This window comes from Anguilla rostrata, chromosome 7 (genome assembly GCF_018555375.3).
Source record: "Anguilla rostrata isolate EN2019 chromosome 7, ASM1855537v3, whole genome shotgun sequence".
In the NCBI taxonomy this organism is placed as follows: domain Eukaryota; kingdom Metazoa; phylum Chordata; class Actinopteri; order Anguilliformes; family Anguillidae; genus Anguilla; species Anguilla rostrata.
Genome location: NC_057939.1, coordinates 18,679,415 through 18,699,024, shown reverse-complemented (window position 1 = coordinate 18,699,024; position 19,610 = coordinate 18,679,415). Strand labels below are relative to the sequence as shown.

The window sequence follows — 19,610 nt, the reverse complement described above, 5'->3', positions numbered from 1 at the left end:
GCAAAAACCATAGATACTGGTCTACATAGATGTGTAAAAAAGTGATATGGTCAGATAAGTCATCCTTCACCATATTCTCCACAATTGGGTGAGTACATGTATGGGGTAAACCAAGAGAAAGGTACAGACCTGAATGCTTGACGCCTACAGTGAGGGGACCGATGGCTCTGTTATGCTGTGGGGGGCATTTTCATAGCATGGTTTGGGTCCACTTGTCCCCTTAGAGGGAAGGGTCATTACAAATCAGTACAAAGTTATTCTGAGTGATCACCTTTATCCTATTATGAAACATTTCTATCCTGAATGGAGTGGTCTATTCCAGGATGTCAATGCCCCCATCCTCAGGGCACGAGGGGTCACTGAATGGTTTGATGAGTATGAAAATGATGTGAATCATATACTATGGCCTTCGCAGTCTCTAGATCTCAACTCAGTTGAACACCTATGGGAGATGTTGGACTCACGTGTTAGACAGCACTCTCCACCACCATCATAAACACCAAATGAGGGAATATGTTTTGGAAGAATGGTGATCCATCCTTCAAGTAGAGTTCCAGAGACTTGCAGAATCTACAAGGCACATTGAAGTTGTTCTGGCAGCTTGTGGTGGCCTAACACCATACCAAGTCACTGTATGTTGTTTGTTTTCCTTTAATCTGTCACCCGTCTGTGTATGTAATATATATATATATGTGTGTGTGTGTGTGTAGCCAACTAGCCATACCTTTTACAATACCCAACTCTTTTCAGCAGATTTAGCCAGGTATGAAGATTACTTTAACAATTCAGCGTCAAATCTTTATTTACTGTTTATATTTTTGCTATTGACGAATTATGAATAAATAACACATCGCTATAAAGAAACTTTCAATAAATAATAGATGTTGTAATTCACAACTGACAACGAGGAGACTGGGTGGGGTTGTTACGTCACTATTCAGAAATTTGATCCACGTGGCGAGCCCTTCTATAGCATACCGTCAGATGTACATTGTTACTTCATGTTACTTCGGTATTTTATCTCTAGTTTGTAGCCGTAATTAACTAGAGAACGCACCCTCAAGCGTTGACGGTTGATTGATTTTCTACTAAATAAAGTTACGTTTGAGAAATTAAGTATGCAACGAACATACTTATGTCAGCTACCTTTCCCAAATAGCTTCTAGTGAGTGTGTTACTATGGGATCAAGCAGACGACCCTAATAAGATGCAAAATAGAAGACAAAAACTCAGCACTGTATTCGTTCTTCTAACGTCATCCTATTTAACGAAAAGCGGTGTGCGGCATCGCTGTGAAGTCAATTATTTATTGATGATTTATTTTACAAATTAGCCATGCGACCACACTACACTACAAACTCGGCTGGCCAACAGGAGACGGCGTTTCACGAATGTCTGACATTTTATCCCTCCGTTTCTTTCCCCTAACATCCCGTCAATTCTACTGCCCTCAGGACAGAATGCTTTTAGCGGAGCATTTCAGGTGGGTCATCTTGTTCACGTCAGGCTGTACCAATAAGATTCGACTAATGCCGACATTGTGATTGACGTGCGCGCTATCCATTTGATCTGTAGTACAAAAGAACGAGCAGTGGGGGCATGCTTTGACTGACATAAACTGATGGCCAATTACGTCGCAAGAAACCTCAGCCGGGGTCCAATTAGACTGGAAGAACAGAATCTAGGGGCGGTCATGTTTCGTAGCGGCTTTTGGGCGGTCCAGCTAGTTAGTGTCTGAGTTTAGTGAATGTAGAAGCTTGGAGTGAGTGAGAAGTGGATCCGTGTTTCATGTTTTTTTATTCTTGAATTATCCATTAATATATAAGACGAAAGGAAAGAATCTATTTGGATTTAATTTTTACGTAGGACAACACAAACATGGGGTGGTAAACATGTGGGAGTGACTATCTGTGGATTTTAAAAGTATTTATTTATTTATTCTTTATTTTATTTTCGTTAGTGGACTCGTTTAAGTTACCGTGGGAAAGCCGCGGCACACGCTGGCCTGAAAGATGGACCAGGCGAATATCCTGAGGAAGTTCATTCAAGGGGTTCATACCATGCGAACCGGGGACCAGAGAGGAGAGGATAACTTCGGCAGTGACTTCATGGTGAGAGCAGACAGCCTCACACTTGGCTGTTACAGCCCATGTTTGCTATCCCGGTTAGCCAGAAAGATAGCTAGCTTGAATAAGCACTGCAACATTGTTGACAGATTAATGTACAATAGCTGGCCGACTGCATCTAAACTTGCGAGCGATTTTTATTTTCAGAGCATTCGGATTGCTTTGTTTTCGTTTCCAGTTGATGCGTTTCATTTAGTGAGAGCGTTCCCTACTCTTTATGCTGGGAGGCGGGGGTGTGGATAATACACGCTGCTTGTGCCTTCCCCAGGCTCCCATTTCACTTCCACCAGGCTTAGTGCGGCCTAACATTGTCTACTCTGAGCTTTAGCCAGTACTTCGCCCCGTTGTTATAGCTAGCCTCGCATGCTAGCTTTTGCTGCCACAATGCAGCATGACGCGACCAACAACGTAATTTTATTTCTGCTAACCATGTTACTTAATGTTTTGTTATAACTCTAGCTAAATAAGGCTGCGTCTTCACTGAAGACCGATAATCGGTGTCTTCATTTCGACAGGTTTAGCCCAACTACTTTGCAGCCTAGCAAGCCAGCGAGGTGTTGTAAGTGGCTAGCAGGCTAGCTGCATTCTTTTCCTGTCAAGTTTGGCTACATCCAACGCGCTAATATAGTGTTATTCATAGCAGAGATTCTGGAGTGGGTATCAAATGACTGTGTTGTCCTCAATCTCGTTTTACAGCTAACACTGGAAGCTGTTCTGACAGAAGTATAATGCACACATTGGTACTTAGCTAGAGCTCGCTGTGGTGGGGCAATATCTCTTGTTGGAATAAGTTAACGTTAGCTAGCTAATTAGAATTTACCACAACATGAACAATCTTATGTGGTGTAAGTAACGTCATTGGAGTTATGATAATGATAATAACATAGCCAACGCACATTCATATCTCGTTATCAATGCAACTAAACATGAGTTATTTGGCTAGTTAGCAGTGATCGACATTTGTGTGTTAATTAGCCAGCTACCGAGCTAGTCTAAAGTTAGCTAATTGAAATCGCTTTCAACACCATTTTGCATTGCTTGATTCAGTCAAGAAATTACAGCAACAACAGTTACGCAGTTGTATGAGTATTACCTGGCTAAATAAATACTGTGGGTTTTACTGCCGTTACGATTATACAGATTTGTAGGTAACGTCAACTGGCTAACTAGCTAGTTAACAGATTATCCTTTTTGTCATAGCAATTTAAGTTCATTCCGAGCTAAAAACCAGTTGCAGTGCTAGATATTTGTGAATAGACTAGTCTACCGCAAGTCTTAGACTAGCTTCTTTCGGTCTGCTTTGTCACTTATGATTTTTCTTAACATAGTAGCTACCTTGGGTGATCTGTGGACTATTTTGGAAATTATAATGTGAGTTTAGCAGGTTCGTTGCCAAAGACAAACGTTACGATATGTCTGAAGTTAGCTAACTGTTGTAGCTAGACTAGATCCATTGCCAGCTAGATTTCTACCTCAAGTTAGCTGACTTTATGACAGCTCACATCGCCAATATTATCCTGCTCGGACGAACGCAATTTCTTTGTTCACTGATTATATTTGCCGACATAAACCCCAGTAAGTTAACCTTTTAAATCCATCAGATGGTTAAATGTAGGCTTTGCCCAAGTGTAGGAAATCATCTCTTGGTGATGGCGAACGCTAGTTTGCTAGTTAGTTGTCAGTGGGGATTGGGCAAATTTGTAGCGAGCGAATTTGCGGATGTTGCGCAAGGAGTTGGGGCGTTGGAGTCGCAACGGGTTAGGATGTCGAACGGGAAGTGGGTTAGCTGAGGATTTTGGACGTACAGCACTTACCGTTGTCCAGAATTGAACTATATTAAAAACAATGCCTTTATTTTAATATTAATTAGTTTCCTATCGGGCAAGTTACGTATCCAGGCAACGCGTTTCAGCTAGCAAATTCGCTAGCGAGCCATACACGCCTGGAATGGCTGAGCTTGCTGGTTATTTTCAGGTGTTACTGTAGCTTAGCAAGACCTGGAGGCTGTATTTCGGTTTGCTATTACGCTGAGATCAATGAACGATCATTAAAACACTTCTATGGTTTTAAATAATTATTCACTTTGATCTCGTGACCACTTGGATCCACTCCTGTAAACTCCACCTTCTCCTCCCCAAAGGATAACTCCCCTCCCTCCCCCCCCACACACACCCAAAAAAAGTGCCCTCAGGCACTCCGCGGCAGCAAACAGGATATTTCATTTGGGTTACTCGTGAGTAACTCCCGGGAAGAATCAGGAACAAAAATATATAATGGGAGCCTTTTATTGTGTCTATCGAAAGCTTCTTTCTGTTTTTGGAAGGAGACCCTTTCCTCGCGAACACTTATCACCGCATGAGCTGGTGTTTCCACACGTTAAAATAAAATCCAATACTGCTGCGCGAATTGGCGGCCGCTATTGACAGCTAAATGTCATCGAACAGCATAAATACTAATGGAGCAGCAATATTTAGAGGGTTCAGATCGATGGTGAGAACGGTTTCGACTGTTGTATGTTTACAAGGGTCAGAGATCACATTTGGTCCTTTCAAATGTGGCCAACCTCTCCAAGGAGAAAAGGGTATGGCTCAGTAAATAAGAGCTGGATGACTATTTAATATTCAGTGGTCATTTTTGGATTTTGCTGGCTTTCAATGGCATAGGATCATGTCTGCTTCCTTGAGCTGCCATCTCTCAGCCTCTGATTGAACGGACTGTCCCGCTTGCGTTTTGATGCGTCCCAAGCGGGCAGGGCCAGACCCAGGAATTTTTGGTGGTCTCGGGAAGGAGGGAAGGCGTTGATGAAGCCGATATCCCGGCGGTGACGGCATGCACCCCAGGCCTCCTCCGGTCACAAGGGAGGAAATGAGAAAAGCCGCCCTCCCAATAAAGAAAGGCTTTGTCACGGCGGCGCAGTTCGGCGGACATGTCGACAGGGCTGCGGTCGTTGTGTGCCTCTGCGTGCTGCCTTGCTTTGCTGTCTTCACAGTTCAACTGCGTTGCCTTTTTTTTTATAGCGACAGCCCGGTCAGAGCGCTTTGAGCTTCATTCTAGGGTCGTTGGTCGGTCAGGCCGTCCAGCCTATTTTTATTTGCCGTGTGGAAATACTTGATTTCGATTTTTTTAATTTAAAAGGTGCCATGGCTGAGCTAGTTTGGAAAGGAGTCTTCATTTATTAGGCCTTAAGAATAATGTTTATTTGTCATTCCTTACCTCGAGACAGTGTCCTTGCCCTCTATTAAGGGATGCCATGGGAGATTTTTTTGGGCCTAGGGTTGGCACTGGGAAGGGCAGCTGTGCCAGGGGACCCTCAAAGGCAGAGTTCACACAGTGGGACAGCCCCATTTGGTGGGGAATTCCGCTATGATGTGTTCCATGCTCATAGTCTATATGGAGAACTATTCTGCAGCCCCCAATCCTGAAAAATGGAAAGGGGCAGCCCTGTTGACATTGACTGGTAATTCACCGTTTTTTTTTTTTTTTTTTTTTTTTTGAAGAGTCCAATATGATTTTTTTTTCTAGACAATGTCCCGTCTCACAGAGAGCAGCTGTGATGCTTTATTGTAATCTGGGCTGCTGGTGGTGGAGGATGTGAATCACTTTTACAACCCTTTCATCGCTCCGTGTCTCCGAGTCCCTCCACACTGTCGCACAGAGAGCGCTTTCGGGAAAGGTGATGCCTTTCACACGGCCGTTACCGTGCCCAAAGAGTCGGGCCGAGCCGGCGGGCAGATCGGTTTTGAAATGACTCTCTGAAACGTTGCGTGTAGTTGAGCAACTGAAGCTCTGCGCCGGTGGTGTTCTGCTATTTCAGGATGCGGCGCGGCAGAGACCACGACGGTCAAGGTGTTGCTGATCTGATTCAGAACAGCAGAGCTCAGTTGGGAGTGTTGGCGCTGTGTGTGGCCGTTTTGTTCCTTCTTCCCGCGCCGCGGGAACTGGGCTTCTGACTTGGAGGCCGCAGGTTCAGACCCCAGATGGGGCACTGGTGTAGTTCTCTGGGCATGGCCGTTAACTTGCATTATAAAACATCCAGCTATTGGCTATATGTGGGTAGTACGCATAAGAAAACTGCTTTTGGGGAAAGTATGTGGTTAAGGCTGTGTGCTAAGCCTACTCATGTGTGAGCAGTGCACTGCCCTTTTGAAACTTTAAAAAATGAAATTCTGGCAGTCTCTCCTATTGTACTCTTGTCTCCGTTCAGCAGCCTAATGGGACTCTACTCGGAATACCAACCATATAAATCCTACATTACCCAGACTCCCCTTCTCCCATGCTGTTCCCAATGGCTGCTTACCTGCATGTTTGCGTGGGAAGCTGAGTGCATTTGCGGTGGATGGAGCTATTCGGCTTGTGGAGATGTAGAGGAGGATGTCATGGGCGTCTCGCGGATCCCCACATCTAGACGTCTTCGTGTTGGGGAGAAGCTGCAGATGCGCTTGTGTGTGATGCCGTGTTGCACCGGTGGTGCAGTGTGTGTCTGTGTCTCTCCTGGGCCCAGTTCCTGACTTACTGGCCCTCTTCATTAAAGCGCACTGCAAAGTAGTCCTTTGTTGCTCTGTCTTGGGACACATTTGTATTTCTCTTTTTGATGTCTGCTGCAGCAGGAATGACCGTGAGAAATGGCTGTTCCCTTTTGCTGCTGGGGAGGGGCGGTGGAGGGTGGGGTTAGTGTTGCCAGTGCTCCACCATTCTTCGCTCAGTCCCGCCCCCCTTTGAGGATTGCAGTGTCCTCTCTCCTTCTCGTGTGTACCCCTTGTAACGCCCTCAAACAGCATGTTCCACACTCTCTCCCCTACACCCCCTCTGGCCTGTCACCTTTCTGACCCGTGTGTGTGTGTGTGTGTACACCTGTGTATTTCTGTGCAAGCATTCATGCACGTGTGTGCGGCTGTATATGTCTGTTCATGCATTTCTGTGCGCGCGCGCGCCTGTGTGTATGTGGGCTACCTTTAGTCCTGCGCAGGAGAGAACGTGCACGGAGCGGAATGTCCCAGAATGGGTCGGTTCGCACCGTCGAGCGGCGAGTGATGATGCGGCTGAGGAAAACTAGGCCGCGCCGCTGCGTCAGGTTGGGCCGCGACGGCCGGTTACGAAAAGGAGAGAAGAAAAAAGAAAGAAGTCCTGCGGAGCGTGTGCTGTGTAAATGAGCGCTGTTGTGCTGGTGCTGCTCTCTGCTCTCTGCTCTCTGCTCTGAGGGAGAGGCCATTAACATGCTCTTGGGTTACTGAGTCGGTGGTTTTGGCTGTGTGTGCACTGGGGTGTGAGCGCTCTGTGTGCTAGTGCTGGGCTCCTGGCGGGCTGCAGGAGGTATGAAGCCTTCACGTGCCCACACACACACACACACACACACACACACACACACACACGTGACCTGAGGCTCTCTGCTGAACACTGTTTTTCCTTTATTGTCTGGGTATATGTGTGTGTGTGCGTATGTCTGTCTGCTTGGGTCTTTACATTTGTGTGCGTGTGCGAGTGAGTGCACATGCTGCCTGTGGTGACTCAGACAGCTGCCCTGATGAGGGTACCTCAGGGGGTCTGTACAATCCCAGCATCCTTCACCAGTCCATCAGCTATGCTGTAAAGCGTGGCTGCTCTGCGCCTCACAGTCTATGGTAAGTGAGAGGTGAACTGCTGGATGCACACAGTTAGTCTATGGTACATGAGAGATGGTCTGCTAGATGCACACAGTTAATCTATGGCAGATGACAGATGAACTGCTGGATGCACACAGTTTATGGTACATAAGAGATGAAAAGCTGAATGCGCACAGTCTATGGTACATGTGCGATGAACTGCTGGATGCACGCCGTTATTCTATGGTACGCAAGAGATGACCTGCTGGATGCACAGCACAGATGAGTTCTGAAGTGCTCTAGTTTCCCTTGATGTGGTAGCAGCCCTGTATTAGCGCACACACACCAAAGGCACCCTGGGCCCTGAAGGTGCCGCTCGGCTGTGCGGAGGTGCTGAGCGTAGGAGGAAGTGAGAAGCGTGAGGTTAGCCATACTGTTTCCACTCGAGCATGGAGAATGAATAAACGAGCCGCCCATGGTGCTGCTGCTGCACTGGAGCCACTCGTGTCTCTGATGAGCTTCAGATATGGGGGGGGGGGGGCAGGGCGGGCCGGAGGTCAGGGGAGGGGCAGTGAGGTTGATCGGCGGTCAGTGGTCAGCGTTGTCGTCGTTGCTCTGATATTCGCACGTGTTTTTGGCAGAAGCTCTCGCTCCGGGCGGGCTGCAGGGCCGTTGCGGTGAAGAGAGCGAGGGAGCAGGCGCAGTGGAGAACAGAGCCGAGGCGTGCAGGTGAAAACCACAGCCAAGCGTTAGAGCTGCTTTATACCCACACGTGCTTCGGAAGTGATCGCTGCTTTTAAAAATGATCAAGTTGCCTTGTCGCAGCCTATACGCTCACAGGCTAGCCTAGCGGGGCCGGAAGATCAGCATTGGTCCCCTGCTTGAGGCCAAACAGCCATTATGTCACTGATAGGAGAGGCTGTGTCCGTGTTCCTCATGAGCAGCTCTTATGACATGTATTTGTGATTGGTTCTAATTGTATTTATTGAGATTTTGTTATTGCTGTGCTTGTCGTGGCTGTCAGGAATCCTCTCGTTTTTGCAGAAAAGTTGAGAAACTGAGCACAGGTGTGCCCTCGCTTGACATCACTGAAATGTGAAGACGGTGTATTTTTTAAAGTAGGGCTGGGGCTTGAATTATTTACAGTATACCCACCGGTTCAGTTTAATGCAAGAGATTCTGTATATTGTGATGGGCCCAGGTCCTTGTTAGCGTTGGCGTTCCCTTCACACTGAACACTGTTTCCCAGCAGTTTCATCTGTCCTTTCTGGTTCCTCCTACAGAGGTCCCCACACGTATTGCTTTGATAAAGTTCTTTGCAGAATAAAAAATTTAAAAAGTAAGTTGTCTGGTCACCCTGTGTCTTGTAATGGGACATTTTAAAAAAGTGTTCTAATGGGGCTGGCTCATGCAGAAAATCCTGTTTTAGGCCCCTCTTTAGGCCCTGCTCAGCTGGGCTGGGCTGAGCTTGCCTAAGGGGCTCTTGGGTTGCCCTGCTGTGTCCAAAGATGGTGACAGTTTGTGGGCTTGCTTTTGCGTGAGTGTAGTGCAGTACGTTGAATGGCCTGATCTAAAGTATATTGCACATTGTTGTTTTCTTGACCCTGGGAATTATCATATCACATGATACTTTCATGAATAAAAACAGTATTGCAGCTTGCAGTTTGAATAGGGTAAATGCCCGTTCTGTTTGTGAATAACCCGCCCGTATTTGAAGCGTCGTTTGTGTGCTGCTGCGGTCGCCTGTCCTGTCCGTCTGTCCGGCGGCGCGTGTCCGGCTGTGTCTGAAAGGGCCGTTTGTGCGTCTCTCTTCATAAGACTCTTTTGAACGCCAGCCGGGCTACAGTACGCACCGCCAGTCACATGAGCGGCTTGCGCTGGGGGAAAAAAAATGTCCGTTTGAATTTGCGCTGGATGTGACGTGTGCGCTTGAGAATCGAGCGGGGCTTTAACTCTTACACAAGCGCAGCGAGAGAGAGAGAGAGGGAGCCCTGCTGGCAGCGGCACTTTCTATTTTGGATCGCGCAGTAGCGCTTAGTGAAGTAACGCTGCGGTTTGGAAGCCGGGGGAGGGTGGCTGATGGCACACAGCATCAATAATTCACACTTTGCTGACTGTTCCCACCCCCCCCCCACCCCCCTCCCCACCCCCCGGCGAGCTGAGCCAGCGCCGTTTACCGCCGGGACACCGTCACCGGCTCCCGTCGCCGTGACGACAGCGTCCGAAAGCCTGTGCCCCCGGGCCCAAACGGTTTAGGACCAGCTCAGCCGCTACACCGTTCATCCACGCTTCTGTTTGTTTTAGTAAGCATTTCATTCCAGATTTTGTAGGTTTCGTGTCATGTGGCTAACGAACAGCTGCTATGTGTATTATTTTTGCGTCTGCGCAAATGTATTTTCAGTACAGTAGCTGGAATGCCGCTGTGTGACCTCGGGCCGAGGGGAATTTTGTGCTTTGACTGATTGGTTGTTGGGCTCTGGCCTTTGTGTTGGTGGGGAGGTTTAAGGTAATGAAAGCTGACCCAGTAAAGCAGAACGTTCCCAGAGCCGCTTCCCGACTCCCACTGATAATTATAACACACAGGAAGTGATGTAAGGGTAAGAATGCTGTGCTGGAACAACAGAGAGCCTGACTGGATGCGTGTGTGTGTTTGTGTGTGCGCTTGCTTATATGTGTCTGTCTGTGTGTCTGTGTGTCTGTTTGTGCGTGAGTGTGTTTGTTTGTTTGTGAATGCACATACGTGTGTGTGTGTTTGTGTGTGCACACGTTTGTGTATGTGTGTTTGTGTGTGCTGTGGGGGTTATGTTGTTTTTGTGTGGCTGTGTTGTTTGTGGGGGAAGGGGAAGGGTGTGCAGTGCATTTGTGTGTAAATCCTGTTGCCGAGTTGGGGGGGGGGGCAGGGGGGGCAGATGCTGGCAGGGTGCGGGATGTCTGTCCACCCCCCAGCAGTGGAGCGAGATGAAGGGGATTATGGGATGTATGGCTCAGGCCCACATCTGCTTTCTCTCAGCTCCTGTGAGCAGCCGGACTTGGGGAGAGGAACCCTCTCATTTCCTGCTGTGTTCTGCTGCTCGCTCGCGGCTCTCTGTAAACGAGAGCAAATGCTGCTCCTGCTAATTAGCGCCGCGGAGAGCCGGGTAGCGGCCGCCTCAGCCCCGGTGCTGGAGCCTGCTTTCAGCCAGCGGCTAACAGGCTCTGCTTCCCCTGTCTGAGCCCGCGTCTCCTGCCACATTATGCAAGCGGGTCTGGAGACGGGAAGGAATTCTCTAATCTACGGCGCTGCTGCATGTGCCAGGATGTGCAGGGACCTGCCGGGCTGTGCAGGGACGTGCCCGGATGTTCTTGGCTATGCCGGGCTGTCTGTACAGGGCTGTGCCATGCAGGGCTGTCTGTACAGGGCTGTGCCATGCAGGGCTGTCTGTGCAGGGCTGTGCCATGCAGGGCTGTCTGTACAGGGCTGTGCCATGCAGGGCTGTGCAGGGCTGTGCAGGGCTGTGCCGGGCTGTGCCGGGCTGTGCAAAGGTTAATTGACATCATACTCTACTCTACTCATGGTTCAAATCAGTCAGGTTTTGCTCAGTTCACCAATCGACCAATGAACTTGCCATTGTTTTTGTGAAAAATAGTTTGCACCTGCCTTCATATGTAAAATGCATGTTGGTTGAACCCAGGCCTTGGGCTTTGGTCAGGAAGTCCAGCTGGATGTCTCTCTCCTTGGGTCAGTCCATGAAAATCCTTCATCTCGGGAATAGTGGATCCTTTCTGCCAGCAGCGGGAGCGGTCAGCCTGCTGCCCTGTTTTGGGGAGACCATGGAGGCTGCTGCGGTAGGGAACAGTGCGGGGGGGCATCCGTAAGGTCGTCCCGGCCGTGGAGCAGGGAAGCCCTGCTCAGAAACACACGCTCGCCGCAGTACAGCTCATATCGAAGTCGCCACATTCCACCATTAATCTGTGTGTGTGTGTGGTCTGTTGAGACATAGAGCACCACCTGTTGCCAAAGAAGAATGAGGCGTTTCCCTGCATGCTGTGCTGTACTTCTCGCTCCACCCCTTTTCCCTTTTGAATGACGGCCTCCCTGCTCTTCCAAGCCCCTCCCTTTTGAAGGGCATGATGCTTCGAACACAGCGTCTGACCTCTCCTTCATATACCGCACACACGCACGCACACGCAAGCACATGCACACACACACACACACACACACTCTCCTCTCCAGGCCACCCGCTGCCCCGTCCCTCCTCCGCAGTTGTCTTCTCCCGGTGAGGGGAGGCGTGGAGCGTGGGGGAGCGCGGTGGTTTTGACTCCCCTTCCTGTCTACGGTGAGCCCAGTCACCAGGACGGGGGCGGAGCCGCCTGCTGTCCGTTACGTCACCCCTCCGCCCCCTCCGCCTCGCACGCTGTAATTTTCACAACGCTCGCGCCGCGCGCGCACTGTTTTTACCGGCTATATTTATCCCCTCCGCCAGAGCAGCGGCCCCAGATGAGCGGCCTGCTCCAGCTGCTCGGCTCTGTGATGGAGGCGCTGCTGTTTTTCCTGTCCCGCCTCACACAGAGCTTCATTTTTATTTCCTTTCTTTTGCTGCTCGGAGCTGCCTTTTGAAATGGCGTTCGTCACGTTCGTGCTGCTCGAAAATGCCTGTAGTTCACACCGCGTGCTTGCACGTGTCTTCTGTAATTTATTCATAGGGCTCGACTGTGGTTTTGAACATGGTTGTGACACAGTGGCAGTATTATTAGTGTGGCTGTTTCTGAACACGTCGTGGTGTTGTGAACGTGATGTAACGGTTTTGTCAGGGTTTAACTGTATGCAGTTATTTTTAAAGCTCTTGACTCCTGAGGATGGAAACCCAGTTTGACCTTTGACCCTGCCCTCTGGGTTCCGCTTGGTTCCCGGTTCTCTGTGTGTGTGCTCTAAGCTTGTGTGTGGCGGGTGTGAGGCTGAGCCAATGTGTTGTATTTTTTTTATTTGTATACTGTGTGTTTTATAATGTACAGTAATGTGGGTGTGTTCAGTGTCATAGTAGTTGGATCTGTCATAGTTTTTTTTAAAGCAGGTAGTCCACCCTGCTCTTGTATTTTTGCATATTTTCTTTTATTCAGTCGGTGAGAAAGCAGAGAAAGTGATAGATAGAGCAGGGATCACAGCACAGAGGGTGCCATGGTGGGATTCGTATATGGCTGTGAGTGGGATTCGTATAAGGCTGTGAGTGGGATTCGTATAAGGCTGTGAGTGGGATTCGTATAAGGCTGAGAGTGGGATTCGTATAAGGCTGTGAGTGGGATTCATACATGGCTGTGAGTGGGATTCGTATATGGCTGTGAGTGGGATTCGTATAAGACTGTGAGTGGGATTCGTATATGGCTGAGAGTGGGATTCATATATGGCTGTGAGTGGGATTCGTATAAGGCTGAGAGTGGGATTCGTATATGGCTGTGAGTGGGATTCGTATATGGCTGTGGTGGGATTCGTATAAGCTGTGGTGGGATTCGTATATGGCTGAGAGTGGGATCGTATAGGCTGAGGTGGATTCGTATATGGCTGTGAGTGGGATTCGTATATGGCTGTGAGTGGGATTCGTATAAGGCTGTGAGTGGGATTCGTATATGGCTGTGAGTGGGATTCGTATATGGCTGTGAGTGGGATTCGTATATGGCTGTGAGTGGGATTCGTATATGGCTGTGAGTGGGATTCGTATAAGGCTGTGAGTGGGATTCGTATATGGCTGTGAGTGGGATTCGTATATGGCTGGGGAGTCGATCGTCCTACAGGCTGTGCCACTCTTTTCTCCTGCAGTAGTGTTTAAATCAGGAGTGCTGTTGCTTTTGGGCCCGTCAGCAACAGGAGGCCCATGCCCGTCAGCAACAGGAGGCCCATGGCCAGCAGCCAGAGGAAGTGGGTAGTTGAGGCGTCTGTGGTCTTGCCTGGGGGGGGCGGGGGCACGTAACGGCCTGTCACAGTCGGTCAGTGTGCGCAGTCCCCCCCCCCGCAGGTGTTTCCTGTGCCCCCCCCGCTCGGCGGTGCTGGCAGGTATCTGGGCCACAGACGAGGCTTTGTGACTTCGGCGTAGGGGAGGCTCGAGACCACACCGCCATCGCCCGCCGCCACCGTCCTGTGGCTGAAAACGACCTGCGGCCCGTTTCCTACAGCGGAGACGCCCACTCTCGCCATGGCCAATCACAGCTGCCCTGCCAAAACCTGGCCCGCCTCTTTCAGGTGCTGATATTTTAGCCAATACTGCAGTCGCCATCTGATTTCCCATCAGTACCCACATTCCATGCTAAGCTCACTGAACCCCACTTCCTGTGTTTATTCCGTTGTTTATTTACGACCCTGAGCCCTGAAGCACACATGACATTCCGGGTCTGTGTCGATAACTCGCTGCAATAAGGACTGTGCTCCTTCACACTTTAAATAGGGAATATTTTTAGTGAAGTGTCACTGATTCTTCTTCTGCTATTTTATGATAAAGGGGGGAAAATTAAATTTATAATTAAAAAAAACATGTGTACTGTATATTTTTAAATGTTCATTAACAGGCGTTTGAGCTGTTGTGTAAGTAGTGGACAGGAGCTCTTGTGATCACAGTGCTGGGCTGTGGGCTGGGTTGAGCCCTGCTGTGAATCTAGGCAGTGATTCACACTGTTGGTACTTCCTGATGTTGACTCTGAAGGGCGGAGCTCCCCCCCCCCCCACACCTCCCCAGCCCTCTCTAATGGGGGAGGAGCCACACGGCGCCTGATTCGGATGGGTGTGGCCAGGGATGGGGCAGCAGAGTTTGGGGGTGGGGGGGAGCTGGGCTTCTCCTTCCTTCCTGTCTCTCCGTGGCTGAGAGAGGGGCTGGGCCCAGGGCGGGAGCGGCAGGCTCCTGGGCTGAAGCGGAGGTGGCGGGTCTGTAACTGGGCCGCTCCGCGCGCTGCCAGCTCCCTCGTGGCACACGGCCCTCCCGCCGAAAGATACCAGGGAAGGGGGGGGCAGGGAGGGGGGTCAGCGGGTAATTTGAGCCTTCTCGCTTAACCCCCCTGCTGAGCAGTTCTGGGGTAATAATGGGCGAGAGCCCCCCCTGTCCCGCGGGCAGCCGCCTCGCCCTGCTGCTGATGTATTGGTGGAAGATGGCGTCCGCGCCCCCCCCCCCCCCCCGCTCGCTCTGCGGGTCAGACGCTGGCACGATGCCATCAGCGCGGCCTGCCAGCTGCCAGTAAATCTGGGGCACTTTAAATCTCTGCTTCTCTCTTAGGCTCAGTCCAGCTGAGCTGCTCCAGTACCTGCGTTCCCTCCTGCCTGGCCTGGCTGAGAGTGGGATTCGTATATGGCGATGGATTCTATATAGCTGAGCTGCTCCGAGTGGTTCGTATGGCTGAGAGTGGGATTCTTATATGGCTGTGAGTGGGATTCTTATATGGCTGAGAGTGGGATTCGTATAAGGCTGTGAGTGGGATTCTTATATGGCTGAGAGTGGGATTCGTATATGGCTGTGAGTGGGATTCTTATATGGCTGAGAGTGGGATTCGTATATGGCTGAGAGTGGGATTCTTATATGGCTGTGAGTGGGATTCTTATATGGCTGAGAGTGGGATTCGTATAAGGCTGAGAGTGGGATTCGTATAAGGCTAAGAGTGGGATTCGTATAAGGCTGAGAGTGGGATTCATATAAGGCTGAGAGTGGGATTCGTATAAGGCTGAGAGTGGGATTCATATAAGGCTGAGAGTGGGATTCGTATAAGGCTGAGAGTGGGATTCGTATATGGCTGTGAGTGGGATTCGTATATGGCTGTGAGTGGGATTCGTATAAGGCTGTGAGTGGGATTCGTATAAGGCTGTGAGTGGGATTCGTGTATGGCTGAGAGTGGGATTCGTATATGGCTGTGAGTGGGATTCGTATAAGGCTGTGAGTGGGATTCGTATAAGGCTGTGAGTGGGATTCGTGTATGGCTGTGAGTGGGATTCGTATAAGGCTGTGAGTGGGATTCGTATAAGGCTGGGGAGTCGATCGTCCTACAGGCTGTGCCACTCTTCTCTCCTGCAGTAGTGTTTGAGTACCTGGTAACACCGCCGTGTCCCCTGGCTGTACTGATCATGTGCAGTTTTGGGACCCCTGAACGGGAGGAAGATATGTGATCCAGGGATCCTTCGGCTGTTTTACAAACCGTGCACACTCAGAAAACAGGGGCTAACTAGCTAAATTTAATTTGGTATAGGGCTGGTGTGATTGCTAAAAGAGGCTTGTGGGGTGATAAATATAAAGCTGGTGAAGATTTTGTGATCGGATGCCTCATCATGAATAAGTAAGAGGAGGGAGGAGCAGAGTTGCTGGGCACCCTGGTGAGTGTGTTTCCACCGCTCAGTGATGAGATGAGTCAGTCAGTCAGTCGGTCGGTCGGGCTGTGGCGTAAGGACGGTGAGAGACGCCGTCTCCAGGCCCGCCCGTGGGCCCGCACGTCCCCGCCGCGGGGGCCCCGCGGAGGCGTGAGCGCGACGCCTCGCTCGCTTGCGAAACGTCCAGCGCCGCTTTGCGGAACGTCGAGCCAAACCTCTTGCCAAACCCTCCTCTTCCAGGCAGGATTCGGGCTGAGTCACGCAGCGGTGGTATGCGGTGCGATGCCCCCACTCTGGGGCCCTGCTCGCACCCCGGGCAGACCGGCTGGGGGGTGGCGCCGCCAGGGTTCTCACGCCCATGCTGGGGGGAACATCAGGCAGAACCCTAATGGGGCCTGTGTAGAACGGGCAGGAACCACAGAGCCTTTAACACAGGCTGTGTGTGTGTGTGTGTGTGTGTGTGTGTGTGTGCACGAGTGTGTTTATGTGAGTGTGTGGGGGGGTGTGTGTGTGGGTGTGTGTGTCTGCGTGCGTGTATGTGTGTGCGTGTGCGCGCAAGTGTGTGAGTATGTGAGTGTGTTTCTTTGTTGCTCTGGTTTCCTGTTGCCACACGCTCCCTTGTGCTCCTACTGTGGTTGGTGCTTCTGCTCCAGATAAAATCTCCAGTCCAGATTTGTCACAGGAGGGTATTCCCGCTCTGGACTTCACGCTTTAGTGTGTCACACAGCTCCAGCAGAACAACAGAAAAACACTGTGAAACTGCTCGGGTTTATTTCGGACTTTTAGTGGCCCTTTGGGACCAATCCGTAACCAGAGCTATTGGGCACCTCTGTAGTTCTCAGAATACATTCCTGTTCCCGTTCCCACCGAACCCTGTGAACCACAGCGGTGAGAATTTTGGAGGAAGTGGCGAAATAAAAGGAAATACTTTTTTTTGTTTTGTTTCGTGTAGCCTTACCTCTCCTTAATAAACAACATTTTGAGAAATTGTCTCTCCACTGCCAATCACTTGTAAAGCGCTACTACTTCCAAAAGTTCCAAAAAGTCACTGCTTCCGAACGTGAGGGGTGGAGGCGTGGCAAGCCTTGCCAGGCGGATGGTTTGCTCGGTGTGACCGTTCACAGGAAGTTTGCGATTGACCGATCTGCGATGTGCAGGATCGCTAGTTCCACCCCATAGTTCCTGGTACCTTTGTTTGATACCTGTCTGGAGGTGTAGCGAAGTCTAGTTTGGAGAACTATACTCTGTACGCTTCTGCTAGCAATGTAAACGCATCCAGAGCTTGTGACCTTGGTTTCTCAGTACGGTACGGTAATGAGAAGGGCCATAAGGGTGCTAAAACGCTGTTGTGTCCCCCCCCCCCTCCACCACCACCACCACCAAGTAGGGAATGGTTGGAATGCGTGCACACCCAGTAATAGGTGAACACACGCGTGCGGGCTCCTGTGACCTACATTAACCCGCTGCTCTGGGCTTGCTGCTGCTCTGGGCCTGCTGCTGCTCGAGTCGCTGGATCTCTGTTCCTCTGGGCTTCCCCTGGGGTGTACCAGTTTCTTAATGTCAAATTCATTTCCCTGTGTCAGATGTGATGAAGCAGGTCCTCTTTGCTAAAATGTCTTTTTTTTTTTCCTTTTGCGTCAATCCACGTACTTTGAGTTATGTGATTGGTTGACAGGCAGCAGTAATTTGCCATTGTGAAAGTTGTTCTGGGACGTGAGGTGCGGCAGAACGGCCTGTTTTAAATGGCGGGCGGGGCGCTAGGTCCGTTAGGGGTCCGACTCGGTCGCTCAGTTTTGGGATGGATCCACACGGGACGTGGCGCTTTGTGTTGCGTATTAGCTGGCTCCGGAACAGTGTATGCTTGAGGACTTTTCTGTGACATCACAGCCAATAAAATAGTGACTTCTTGCTGTTGTTCGCTACGTTGAATGCTGGCGAGGTAGAAAATCTGTCCTTTCGCGTTCCTTTGTTGGGGAAGTGCTCATACACTCTCGGGTGCTGGTAACTTCCATTTTTCCTGACATTTTATAAATGTAAAAATTGGATATGTTCTGGTGTTGTTTTCACTTTACCTTAGTAACTGTGTTATACAGCTCAAACAAGGCTGTGTTATTATAGCAGGCTCACTAATAAGCACCAGTTTTATCAACATATCCTTGAAGTCGTAAAATATTTAAAAATTGCGTTGCTGTGCGGGAAATAAATCATTCGTCTTTCCTGAGGAAGAATGCAGGAAAAGCCGCTTCTGACCTTTTGGGGCGCTGGCCTCTGATTGGTCGGTCCGCATGCTTGTGGGGAGGCCCTGCCTGTGCGATCACAGCAGGATTAAGCAGTGATCCTGCTCACAGGCTGCGCAGAGAAGCGCAGGGCCGGGGTGTTCCAGGAAGTGCATTCTCTGCACTTTGCCTGAAGCACACCTTGAGCACACAGTGAGGCGAGTGAGGGGTGGGCCCAGCGACGGGGGCGAGGCGGACCGGATGTGACTAAATCTTTCTCACTCACTGGCCACACTGCGGGCTCGGTGCTCTGACCTCTGTGAAACATGACTGGTGAAATGCTGTGGGGCCTCTCTAAACATACTAAAGGAGCAGCACTAGCGTGGTGGTGCAGTAGCCTCTGCTGAGTGCGGTGGAATCATTGTGCCGTAATGAGCTCTTGCTTCCTGTGGTCAACAGCCTGCTGGGTCAGTGTATTATGCCCTGTAATGGCTCTCCCTGCTGGGTCAGTGTGTTACGCTCTGTAATGGCTCTCCCTGCTGGGTCAGTGTGGTACGCCCTGTAATGGCTGTTGCTGGGTCAGTGTGTTATGCCCTGTAATGGCTCTCCCTGCTGGGTCAGTGTGTTATGCCCTGTAATGGCTCTTGCTGGGTCAGTGTGTTATGCTCTGTAATGGCTCTCCCTGCTGGGTCAGTGTGTTACGCCCTGTAATGGCTCTCCCTGCTGGGTCAGTGTATTATGCCCTGTAATGTCTCTCCCTGCTGGGTCAGTGTGTTACGCCCTGTAATGGCTCTCCCTGCTGGGTCAGTGTGTTATGCCCTGTAATGGCTCTCCCTGCTGGGTCAGTGTGGTACGCCCTGTAATGGCTGTTGCTGGGTCAGTGTGTTATGCCCTGTAATGGCTCTCCCTGCTGGGTCAGTGCGTTACGCCCTGTAATGGCTCTCCCTGCTGGGTCAGTGTATTATGCCCTGTAATGGCTCTTGCTGGGTCAGTATATTATGCCCTGTAATGGCTCTTGCTGGGTCAGTGTGGTACACCCTGTGTGGACAGTGGGGGGGCCACCTTTAAACTTGTGCTCACTTACACACACACACATACCCACACATACTTACACGCACGCACACACACACACGTTCACAAACGCACACTCCTACACACACACACACACACCTGTACGCACCTACACACACACACGCACACACCTATATGCACCTACACGCATGCACACAGGAACACACACACATTCACACACCTACACATGTTCACAAACACACACACGCACGCGCTGGTGATGGAGAACAGAAACAGGGCTCAGAGAGAGAGAGAGACACAGACAGGCTGGGAGGCCTCTCTCTCTCTCTCTTCCTCATTAACTCGC

The 19,610-nt window shown here is 50.3% G+C and overlaps 1 protein-coding gene across 13 annotated transcripts in view; it reads left to right on the top strand.

Moving 5' to 3' along the window:
• Nucleotides 1-1,715: 1,715 nt before the first annotated feature.
• The window catches only part of ptpn12 (protein tyrosine phosphatase non-receptor type 12), a 50,156-nt gene continuing 32,261 nt past the window's right edge, over nt 1,716-19,610 (top strand). For 7 of the 13 annotated variants that reach the window (XM_064343424.1, XM_064343416.1, XM_064343415.1 and 4 more), the window contains exon 1: nt 1,717-2,111. In XM_064343424.1, the coding sequence (XP_064199494.1) occupies nt 2,013-2,111 (99 nt within the window). In that variant the 5' untranslated portion in view covers nt 1,717-2,012. Of the gene's footprint in view, nt 2,112-7,533; nt 7,745-19,610 lie in introns of those variants that run through there. The other 6 variants (XM_064343421.1, XM_064343423.1, XM_064343420.1 and 3 more) reach the window with 3 other exon arrangements.